Source organism: Paramisgurnus dabryanus, chromosome 17, assembly GCF_030506205.2.
Source record: "Paramisgurnus dabryanus chromosome 17, PD_genome_1.1, whole genome shotgun sequence".
Classification (NCBI taxonomy): domain Eukaryota; kingdom Metazoa; phylum Chordata; class Actinopteri; order Cypriniformes; family Cobitidae; genus Paramisgurnus; species Paramisgurnus dabryanus.
Genome location: NC_133353.1, coordinates 30,944,285 through 30,956,599, shown reverse-complemented (window position 1 = coordinate 30,956,599; position 12,315 = coordinate 30,944,285). Strand labels below are relative to the sequence as shown.

Here is a 12,315-nt window from a genome sequence, read left to right as displayed (position 1 = left end):
ATAATGGCAGACAGGAAACAAGGAGCTGGCTGAAGTTCAGGAAGTAGTGCAGCTGGGCATAAAGCCTATTCAAGTATATTTTATGCTTGCTTTCAGAAATACTGTCTAAATACTGTTTTTCAGTCAGGATATTAAAGTACAACTAATGGAAAGTATATCATATGCTATATTGTTTTAAAATTTATATTGTTTATATAGTTATATTGAAATTTGAAATGTATGTGCACTACAGTACTCGGCGTCTGTTATGTTCAGGCTCACAATAAAGTAACCAAACATAGCCGCATGTTGTGATTTCTTTAATAAACCACATATAAACATGAACATTACAAACACATTAACATTTTATGACTTTGTCAATTATCAATCACAAACAAGAGCACTTTATTTAAAGTACAAGACACGATCACCACAAAAACCTCATAAACACTTCAGGAACTTATAAAATGGACTGATCAGTAAGTTCAGGTTTACAAAAATAAATTATTGCAACAATAAATAATACTGACAATCTTAAAAGAAAAATCTATAAAAATGTGTTTAGCTGTGTGTTTTATTTTAACATCAAACTATTAAAATAATCTATGTACTGTATAATAAAATAATTTAAAACACTGAGGTTTAAAACAACCTGTTAAAAAGAAAATCATGCCACACGAAAATCTAAATGTGACACTTTAAACATTTAAGACACTTTCTCTATTGGCATCATTGCAAATGTGAACGCACTATATCGTTCAGTCTAGCAGGCACAACACAATATTAACTAAAGTTTCTATTATTACAGACATAAAACACAAACTACATGAAGAGATAAGATGCAAAACCCTCTAAGTGTGTCTGACATGTTTTCTTGTAAATGGCTCTAAATGGATTCTGCCAACAAACCGGTATTTCTAAATGACCTGAGGCCAGGATTAAGCAGATTTGGAGTGAAAGTATTTGATGAACGCATCATGCCGAGAGCATTTGGTAAATATCATTTTCTAATTTTTGACGGAGGTGGTGTTTAGCATCTTTTGCATCTGAGCTCCTCATATCTTTGTTGGCATAAATGATGTGGAGCCTTTGTGTTCCTTAATAGGCTACTTTACGAGTACAGTAACATTTCGCAGCTAAACAGTGACTCAAAAGTCTCTGTATAGATATAAATATATAGAGCTATTAATTATTAATTCTGCACCAATGCTAAGCACAAACAACATCAAAGATAAATTATGTGTAATGAAGAAATACTCGTGTTTTTACAAGTAAGTTATATTGTAGTTATAATTTTGTCAGTCCTGTCTGATTCGGTTTACCCTGTAGGTCATTTTGCCTGCTATAAACTATTAATTAGGATTATGCAGGAGCATCATGTTATTTTTTTGAGGGGTCACAAGGGGCAGTACTGCAAAAAAAGGTACAGGAAGGTACAAAAGTTATCACTGGGGTGGTACCTTTTTAAAGCAACAACAAAGAGGTTTTTTTTTTACCTTAAAATAACGTTTCCAAAAAAGTTTCAGTCGTTCATCCACTCGAAACAGGGTGAACAGCACTTTCACATTCGCTTTGCAGCCCTCTATCGGCCAAAACCGCACTAAAGAAGTTTCCAACCGTCGGGTCGCGGTCCTGCAGTTCGAGTGAAAACTACAAAAACTTGCTTTACGGCAGACCTACAATCCAATCAGAGCCAGCTATGCTGCAGTATTTACGACAGTGGGTAATGGACAATTACACTTCTAACCTGTAGGGGGAGCAAAGAGCAAAAACTCTTTAAAAAGTACACTTTTGTACCTAAAAGGTGTCAAATTGGTACCTCAAAGATACATATCTGTACCAAAATGGTACATATTAGGACCTTTTAAAAAGTACAATCCCGGTGACAACATTTTTACCTTTTTTTCCTGAGTGTGGCTACTAGATGGGATAAAACATCAACACATTTTTTTATCACATAATTTAAAGACTTTGTCAAAATACGCGCGCACGCACACACACAGTTACGGTTATTCATACAAAATTAAGTTGCTATTTGTATAGTTTATAGGGGTGTTCACACTTTAACGATAACTAAAATGATAACTTATATTAGGGTCCATATTTCCGGACAATAACGATATCTTTATGTTAATTCGCTCACGTGTGTGATACTCGCGCAAATCACTTCAATGGCAATAAAAACTAATACTGCATATTTTCTGTAATAAAAACTTGCAATTGTTTACATGTCACTGAATGTGTATACATGCTGTTCTTGTTGCATTTACACAGCGGGTATAACCAGCAGATATCCTTAATACGCTGCATTTTGCGTAACTTAACTCTAAACAGTTTGTGTAAATTATATCTTCCCTTTTGGTGTAGTCAATGTAACTTAGTAGAATAAAAAGCATTACGTAGTCAATTTTACAGCAACTGCACCAGCGCTAAATACCTGAGGTAATTTTATGTTATGGACCTCAGCAATCCAACAGTGAGCTTCTCAGCTTCTCCGCCATTTCATCATCTCATTTCAAATGTGCGGGCACTTGAAGGTCAAAAAGATTTGATTGGCTGTCAAGTGTTTATCGTTAACCAGTTGGGAGGGAAAAACTGCCCAGAAAGTGATCGCAACGATATCGTTCATTGTGTCTTTTTCGTTATAGTTGTGGTGTGAACTCCGCTATTCTCTTATATAAAACGATTTTAAAACTATATGTTTTATAGTTATCGTTATAATGTGGACACCATTGCATTTCTAACCACCCCTCCCAGTTACAGGTAAGCAGAATAAGTAAGCTGGATAGAAATATATTTATTTTACCCTGCTAGTACGCTCTTCACAGCTGTACTGTAGGTTTGTCTATGGGTGTATAAAAGTTTCACAAATGAGTATCTGTAAACATGGTCTGCTCCTTCTTCACCGAGCTGTAGCTTTTAATCGCCTCCACAAAGTCATCGTCGCCCACATACTGAAACATAAGGACAACAGGAAACATCAGCTATACAACAACGTCTTTGAAGGTACATTTTGTGACATCAACCAAATTCCACACTACACATCTCACCATCCCGCTGTCTGTGCCGTGCAGGTCAGCGTCCCACGCTCCACCGCCCATAGACTTCTTATCGTGAGTGTCGATCAGCTGACTAACGCTCCGATGCAAGGAGTTCTGGGAAAACGCATGGCTCAGCTCGCTCTGGCTGGGCACACGGAGCACAGACATGCTGGCCCGAAAGCTGTGGTTGCTGGTTCCTCCAATCTTAGTATCGCTCAAACCCTGATAATAAAAAGTTGGTTGTTACTCAATCACAGATTCCACACTATGATGTCTGAATCACTGTGCAGCAATGCAACTGCAACCTTCTCATCAGCGGTACACACTTCCCTGCTGAAAAACCCCCCTGAATAGACCAGCATAATTCCCATGCTGGTCCATGCTGGTCTTGCTGGTTTTTCCAGCAGGTTTTGCATGCAATGCCACTCAAATGAGAGTAAAGCTAAACTCGAACATGATAGAAAGTTAATAGAGGCTATTGGAAATGTGGAAACACGACAGAAAATATCAAATTTTTGAAAAATATATGGTGCCTGTCGCAATAATGATGGTGCGGTTTTGCTAGGCGAGTCTTTTGGGTGGTTTCTAGGGTGTTTTGGTTGTTTGCTTACTGATACCAGTGACGTTTTTTTAATGACATTCTGGATTTTTAATGCATGTTTGATTGATGAAAAGATCATAGCGCTTTTCAGAAATGTGCAATATTGAAAAGCAGTTTAATAGTAAAAGCATGCGAGTACAGGCAGCAGACACAGAAGGAAACACAAAAACGTATGAAATATACAGAGCTCATTGTCGGTGTTTGTCAGATCAGTGTGAATTACCCTTAACAAATGCCGTGAACTTTAAAAAAAAGTGTAGCACAGGGTTGCCCAAACTGGGGTTTGCGGACCCTTGGTGGTTCACAGGGGAATTGTAGGGGGTTCGTGAGTTAATCAAAAAGTAATTAATTAAAGTCGCCATGAAACGGAAGTAGCGATTGAATTATTTTCCCCAAAATGACGCATATCCGAGTGAAATGAATTTGAGACTGATACGTTTTATGAAGCAATAAAAATAAATGAAATTTTTTTAACATTAAAAGTTAAACATGCAAATGTGCTATTAAATGATTTAAATATTAACGTAAACTTCAACTTCAAGTAAATAATTTAGGTCAAGGGGGTTTGGCTGACAAAAAAGTAAAAAAAAAACCTGATGTAGCACAAACATGAAGTATACGTGACAGTAATATTGATGCTCGCTTTAACACAATAATTTTAAACTTTTTGGCGTGCATTTCTTATGATTTTCACAAAAGTTTAATGCCTTCCAGAAAATTATTCTTCTTTAAATATATATAAACATACCCTATATCAAAAATAAAAGACCATGTGCTTTCATACTAAATCAACAGTTTTATCCTATCTTCATTTGTTCTCTTTTTATCACTTCTCAAATATTTTGAGTTTTTATGTCTCTTTTAAAAATACAAAATTTTGAGCAAAAACCTAAGATAATTGCAATTTGTACAGAACTTTTATTAGAGATCAGATTCCAAACAGATATCAAAACATACACAGAGTTTTTACTGTATTTGGATCAGTGGATGCTTCAGTTTTATAAGTTGGGTAAGAACGCCACCTAGTGGATAATTGTGGAAATATGGATTGCCATAAAAACTCTTCATTAAATAAAATAAAATTTAATAAAACTAGGGCCCCCCTGCAGGGCCGGCGTCAAGGGGGGCATTTGCGGGCCAAAAAGAGGTTGTTGTGCCCCCTACACAGTTTTTTATTAATTTAATATATATCAAGAATAATTAAAATAAATTAAACATTGAATGTTTCATGACTTTTAATGTAATCAAATGAGGAAAATATTGTTGATAGACCAGTTTCTCTGATTGTATTGCGGCGCATCATGCGTCTTTAGCATATTAATGTGACTTGATACTAGCAACGTGTTTTTTTGCGGCATTTCATGGATTGTGTAAAATATGGATATTAGAACATTTACAATGAACCAGCACCATCTGACTTCATGCAAACACCGTATGGCTCAAACTCGGAGATTAGAGATCGAGGCGGAATTTTCAAATCTACAGGACACTGTTTTAAGGAAGTTTAATGTTTGCATACGCCGCCTTCAGCTTTTTTTTAAATAAGTTAGCGTTGTTTTAATTTACGTAAGCTTAAATGTGGCTATATGTTAACAGCATTGCGACGTGATTATGGTAATACTAATTAGTTTGTGATATTTTGCACTGAGTGCCCCTGTGTTAGTTATGATCTGGCGCCGGCTCTGCCCCCCTGGCTCCATCTTGCACACCCCAGTTTGAGAACCACTGCTTTAAAATGTTCCTGTAGCTCAACTGGTAGAGCATTGGTTTAGCTGCGCTCCCAGAGAACACTTGTGATGCACTGTGAGTCGCTTCGGAAAAATGCATCTGCCAAATGCATAAATGTAAATGTGACCAGGTACAAAGGAGAAAGCAAAAACATGCCAGATGTATCAGGCTATGGTAAAAATCTATACTGAAAGACATCCCAAAGAGTAAAACAGAGAGCCCTGTACCTCGGTGTGCACCGCAAAGTGCTTTAGGGTTATACTGCAGGAGGTGTCCCGTATACTGTCAAACTGGAAAGAGAGAAAAATTGGCGTTCGATGAGGGCTTACCATTGATCCATCAGGCTGAAGCAGAGCAGTGGAAGCGTGGTTAGAGCAGAACTCAGAGGAAGATCTCTGTGACAGCAAGCACAGCCCATGAAAATGTGAGTTAAAAGATCAAACAGCAAATTTAAAGAGAAAGAGGACAGTTTAAAGTTTTTCAGAAGGCAGAGGTTAAGGAGATACCGTAAGAGGGTTACAGTTTTTCCCAGCAAGCAATAGGCGTCATTTCACCCACTATGATTAATCCACTTCTAGCCAAAATAAACTTGATTTTGGTTGTTGTTTTTGCCCAAATAACTTGTGAGATGTATAATATTCCATCACATAAGAAAAGTCAACAGTGATCACGAGGTGTTTGGTTTCAAATTTTGCCTCATTTTAACCTAGACATCCGGGAGGTGTTTGCTTGCTGGGTTTCCTTTACATTTGTGATGTGTAAGTCAGCAGGTGATGTTAACTCTATCAAAAATAAACTTTGTTAAAACTTTGTTTGTGTCTTAGCTTTCAGCAATTTGGATAAAACTCCTGGCTGATTTTACTGTACTTTCGGGTCATTTATCACACTCGGAATGGAAGCTCAGTTTGAGGGCACTATGGGACTCAAGCAGTGTTATTTAGTGCACAAATGTGACCCTGGACCACAAAACCAGTCATAAGTATCACAGGTATATTTGAATTTGATTTTTTTATAGCAAAAATTATTAGGATATCATATAAATTAAAAACATTTTTTTTACCATTATATATAAAAACTATCTATCTATCCGTCCGTACGTCCATCCATATATATATATATATGTTTTTCAATTAAATTTTTTGTTGTTGTTGTTTTTGGCACCCTCATATTACGGATTTTTTAAATATCTCAGCTAAATATTGTCCTATCCTATAACAAACCATACATCAATGGAAAGCTTATTCATATAATATCATATAAATAAATAAAAAATTCTTACCATAATATATAAAAAACTTTCTATCTTTCTGTTCGTCCATCCATCCATCCATATATTTTTTAATACATTTTTTTTATATAGCGCTTTTCACAATTGGGTGAGTGTTGTTAAGGACTTCATTTGGACAACTTTAAAGGCCAATTTTTCAATTGTTAATGATTTTTGGCACCCTCATATGACAGATTTTCAAATATCTCAGCTAAATATTGTCCTATCCTAATACATCAATGGAAAGCTTATTCATATAATATCATTTATAAAAAATTATATTTAATAAAATAAAATATTCTTACCATAATATATAAAAAACTATCTATCTGTTTGTCCGTACATCCATCCATCCATATATATATTTTTTTCAATTAAATTTTTTTATATAGCGCTTTTCACTCTTGTGTGTGTGTTGTTAAGGACTTCATTTGGACAACTTTAAAGGCCAATTATTTATGATTTTTGGCACCCTCAGATTCCAGATTTTCAAATATCACGGCTAAATATTGTCCTATCCTACACTGTAAAAAATGTCTGTAGAAATTACAGTATTACTGGGTATTACTTACTGTAGATTTTACATTTATGTTATATATTGGCAACAGTTTGTTCAAAGTTAAATTAACATAAAACATTTTCAGGCTTTACCTTCTACAGTAAGTTACTGGCAACCAGCTGCATAATTACAGCAAATATTTTACAGTGAAACATCAATGGAAAGCTTTTTCATCCAGGTTTCAGATAATATTTAAATCTCAATTTCACAAAATTGACCCTTATGACTGGTTTTGTGGTCCAGGGTCACATATAAGTAGATCATAGATCTGGAATAAATGTATAAATGTGTACATCCGAATCTTAAATACCACAAAAATAGTGAATATGTTAAAACAAGCCTGATGTCACTACCAGAAAAGAAGCATTAGCACTCCCTCTTGTGGACATTTGAAGGAAGTAAACGTTGCAGGGTAAAGGCATAATGAAATAAAAATTATCTACTGTGTATCTGTTGCATTCAATTTTTATAACTACATACAATTTTGACCTGATCAAAAGTAAAGTACTGTAGTTTGTTACAGGATAAGAGTTAACTGTATGATAACAGTATGTGCTCTCACCAGATAGGGGTCATTAGGAGGATATTTGGTACTTCTCCTCTTTAACGGGACTATTGGAGGTCTCTCTCTGACGAAAGGAGGTTTACTCAAGGTTTTTCTCAGCACCAGACCCATCAACAGAGCAAACAGCAGCAAACCGAGAAAAGCCATAAGAATGATGAACCATAACTCCCTGTAGATTTTGTATTCTGTTCCATGCAAACCCGTTTTACCTCCTGACTCCACAGCATCTGTAAGAAACCATTGATACTGATGAGAGATTTAAAATCCAATATAAGTAACATTGTAAAGGATTAGTCAATTTTCTTTAAAAAAAATCCAGATAATTTACGCATCACCATGTCATCCAAAATGTTTATGTCTTTCTTTGTTCAGTCGAGAAGAAATTATATGTTTTTTAAGGAAAACATTCCAGGATTTTTCTCATTTTAATGGACTTTAATGGACCCCAACACTTAACAGTTTTAACGCAGTTTAAAATTGCCGTTTTAAAAGACTCTAAATGATCCCAAATGAAGCATAAGGGTCTTATCTAGCGAAACGATTGTCATTTTTGGCAAGAAAAAAAAAAAATGAACTTCTCTTCTTCCTCCTGCTGTGTGATGAGTCAGCGCGACCTCACGTAATTGCGTAATGACATGGAAAGGTCACGTGTTACAAATATGAAACGCACATTTGCAGACCATTTTAAACAATAAACTGACACAAAGATATTAATTAGTATCATTCAACATACAACAATGTCGAAACGGTCCTCTTTCTCCACACTTGTAAACACTGGGGTGTAGTTTTGCATTCGTCATCTGTGACCTCTTGACATGATGACGTATTGCGTGAGGTCGCGCTGGCGTGCCACAGAACCGGAGATAGACAAGAAGTTGTGGTTTAAAAGTGCATATTTTTTATTTTTATTGCCAAAAATGACAATCGTCTCGCTAGATAAGACCCCTATGCCTCGTTTGGGATCATTTAGAGTCCTTTAAACTGCAATTTTAAACTGCATTAAAACAATTTAGAGTTGGGGTCCATTAAAGTCTATTAAAATGAGAAAAATCCTGGAACGTTTTCCTCAAAAAACATAATTTCTTCTCGACTGAACAAAGAAAGACATCAACAATTTGGATGACATGATGGTGAGTAAATTATCTGGATTTTTTTTTTTTTAAGAAAATGAACTAATCCTTTAATGGTTTACAGCTGCTCAACCACAATTTTTTTTATATTTTCAGTTTTTCTATATTTTTAAAATGAATGAATGAGCCATTTTTATCTACATACAGAACACTGTGTTCTTATCATAATGAAGAGTCACCTTCACCTACCAGGCCTGAGGACACGTACCTGTACCAGTGGCTGTGTTGTATTTAATGACAGGAGAGCTGGCACTGCCGCTGTCTGTGGTGCAGGTAACCTGAATGACAAAAGCTGAGGATAGAAGAAGAAAGGAGCAATAAATGAGAATCAATGAGCTTTAGAAAAGAAAGCGCCAGTGAAGCAAAGTCTGACCACTTTTTTTGGTGCCCTCGATTCCAAAAGTATCACCCAAAAAAAAATATGCCCATATAAATACTTGGGAATGAACTACAGTCCCATCAATAACTGACATCACTTCTGTGACACAGCTGTTATACTCTATCCAGATTATGAAACATCTAGCTTGAGGATATCGTACTTTTATCCGAAGCGCGTGGGATGTGTAGAGTGCTGTGGAAGCCGCTGTAGATGCGCAAGTTGCTCTCGATTAGAGTGAATTCTCTCAATGGGCCGTTCAGAGAGAAAGAGTCGCTCCAGTCCACATACAGTATGGTGATGTTACTCTCCACCACAAACGGCTTCTTAAACTGAGGGGCTTTAAGAATAAATAATTTATGTCATTTCATAAAATGAGATATTGCACTGTATGTGTAAAGTATGTGAGTTCTTACGCTCTTGCAGTGTGGTGACGGAGACCCAGTCAGACACAGTGCTGCCCATGTTATTGTAAGACACCACACGCAGATCATAACTGGCATATGGCAGCAGGCCTGTGATGTTAAAGCTCCGCCCCATCCCAAAAAACTTGATATCCACTGGACCACTGGCACAGGATACAGCGACAGGCTGCAGCGGCTGAGGACATCCGGATCGTACGTGGAGCTCACAGCTGGAACGATGGGGGTGAAATATGGGAAGATAGTTGGCATATAGTTATGGCTTTACAAACAGTATAGATTATGTATGACTTGCATCATCTGTGGTATATAAAGGTCTCGTGACTTTATTTTTTTTTGTAAAAGTAACAATACTTTCTTTGTTACAATACTTTCACCTATTCCAGTTTAAAGATGCCATGAAATTGAAATGAACAATTCATTTTTTTTAAATAGCTGATATATCTGTGCACTTCATCACCCTCATAAAATGTTAACCTCAAACAATTGCAACATCCCTTTCATGCCGACCTTAATGTATATGAGCAGGAACCCAATGCAAAAGTGCTAAAGTGTTGTGTTTTTATATCTGCACACTATGTATTCCAATGTGCATTCACTGTTATGGGTATTTTTATTTTATACTGTACAAAATAGGACACTTCCACCTGAAAAGGTCACTGTGTGATGTATCGATCATTTACTGGTCACACGTCTTAATGTGATACAAATGTGCAGGTTGTAGTTCACCAAACATGACCTTTAGAAAGCGCCAAAATGCTAAATTTCTTAGCAAAAGCTTGCATTTCCAGTCTGCTTCATTTGCATGCGTATGAATGGAAGTCAATTAGATGAAAAGTCCCATGTGATGTTTTTGGCTAGAAGGGATACAGCAACGCCCAAAATCTTGCCAGGTGAGTTTTATCTTATTCCTAACGCCAAACTCAACATTTCATGGGTTTTGAGCCGTTGCTGTATCCCATCTAGCCTGAATCGCTGTTTTTATCCTATCCTACCCCCAAACCCAACATTTCATGGGTTTTAAGCCATTGCTGTATCCCATCTAGCCAGAACTGCCGTTTTTATCCTATCCTACCCCCAAACCCAACATTTCATGGGTTTTAAGCCATTGCTGTATCCCATCTAGCCAGAACTGCCGTTTTTATCCTATCCTACCCCCAAACCCAACATTTCATGGGTTTTAAGCCGTTGCTGTATCCCATCAAGCCAGAACTGCCGTTTTTATCCTATCCTACCCCCAAACCCAACATTTCATGGGTTTTAAGCCATTGCTGTATCCCATCTAGCCAGAACCGCTGTTTTTATCCTAATCCTACGACCAACCCCAACAATTCACAGGTTTTAAGCGTTGCTGTATCCCATCTAGCCAGAACCCCTGTTTTTATCCTAATCCTACGACCAACCCCAACAATTCACAGGTTTTAAGCGTTGCTGTATCCCATCTAGCCAGAACCCCTGTTTTTATCCTAATCCTACGACCAAACCAAACAATTCACAGGTTTTAAGACGTTGCTGTATCCCATCTAGCCAGAACCGCTGTTTTAATCCTAATCCTACCCTCAAACCCAACAGTTCATGGGATTTATGCCGTTGCTGTATCCCATCTAGCCAGAACTGCCGTTTTTATCATAATCCTACCCCCAAACCCAACATTTCATGGGTTTTAAGCCGTTGCTGTATCCCATCAAGCCAGAACCGCTGTTTTTATCCTAATCCTACGACCAACCCCAACAATTCACGGGTTTTAAGACGTTGCTGTATCCCATCTAGCCAGAACCGCTGTTTTAATCCTAATCTTACCCTCAAACCCAACAGTTCATGGGTTTTAAGCCGTTGCTGTATCCCATCTAGCCAGAACTGCCGTTTTTATCATAATCCTACCCCCAAACCCAACATTTCATGGGTTTTAAGCCGTTGCTGTATCCCATCTAGCCAGAACCGCTGTTTTTATCCTATCCTACCCCCAAACCCAACATTTCATGGGTTTTAAGCCGTTGCTGTATCCCATCTAGCCAGAACTGCCGTTTTTATCGAGATGGTCCTCACTGCGGAACACAACATCCAGGGGGCGGGGTTGGATCTAGATCCAACTCCTCCCACTTTATATACTTTGTTCCGCCAAACCAGTATATTTGCGTTGTTGCAGCCCGCAATTAGTTGCAACTTGTGGTCGCCAACGTTTGCTCTTATCAATTTAAGTGTACGTTTGATTAATAATATAGTTGAGAAAGATTCATAATTTAGAAAGTATCACAGTTAGGTGTAAGGAGAGGTACGGACATGTTCCCGACAGTTTGATATCACTGAAGGGATTTATTTGTACATTATCCCACTTATAACACAGCTATTCCCATACGAGTAAATATAAAAACAAATTTATTTGATATCTTTTATTAGCAAATAAAAAAAAAGTAAACCATCTACGAGGGAAACCTGTTTCCTAATGGCTGTAAGCAAAGACGCGTTAAAACAAGTTTAAAGTCCATATATATTTTAATAATTATGCATATTTATACTGTATCCATTAATAGGTCTTAAACTGCATGTGGTAAGATTACTCGTAGTTAGCTTACCCGAAATGTTTTACTCCAAAACATTATAGCAAAAAACTTACATTTCACCCTAAAGGCACTTTTATTGTAGTCAT

The 12,315-nt window shown here is 37.0% G+C and overlaps 1 protein-coding gene across 1 annotated transcript in view; it reads right to left on the bottom strand.

Annotated features, from left to right (window-relative positions):
* Positions 1 to 412: 412 nt before the first annotated feature.
* Positions 413 to 12,315, bottom strand: part of ush2a (Usher syndrome 2A (autosomal recessive, mild)) — a 328,961-nt gene continuing 317,058 nt past the window's right edge. Inside the window, exons 66-72 of the mRNA XM_065288316.2 lie at positions 9,663 to 9,880; positions 9,410 to 9,586; positions 9,079 to 9,162; positions 7,738 to 7,967; positions 5,679 to 5,744; positions 3,030 to 3,242; positions 413 to 2,933 (exon numbers count right to left, since the gene is read on the bottom strand). Coding sequence (XP_065144388.2) covers positions 2,844 to 2,933; positions 3,030 to 3,242; positions 5,679 to 5,744; positions 7,738 to 7,967; positions 9,079 to 9,162; positions 9,410 to 9,586; positions 9,663 to 9,880 — 1,078 coding nt within the window. The 3' untranslated portion in view covers positions 413 to 2,843. The remainder of the gene's footprint in view (positions 2,934 to 3,029; positions 3,243 to 5,678; positions 5,745 to 7,737; positions 7,968 to 9,078; positions 9,163 to 9,409; positions 9,587 to 9,662; positions 9,881 to 12,315) is intronic.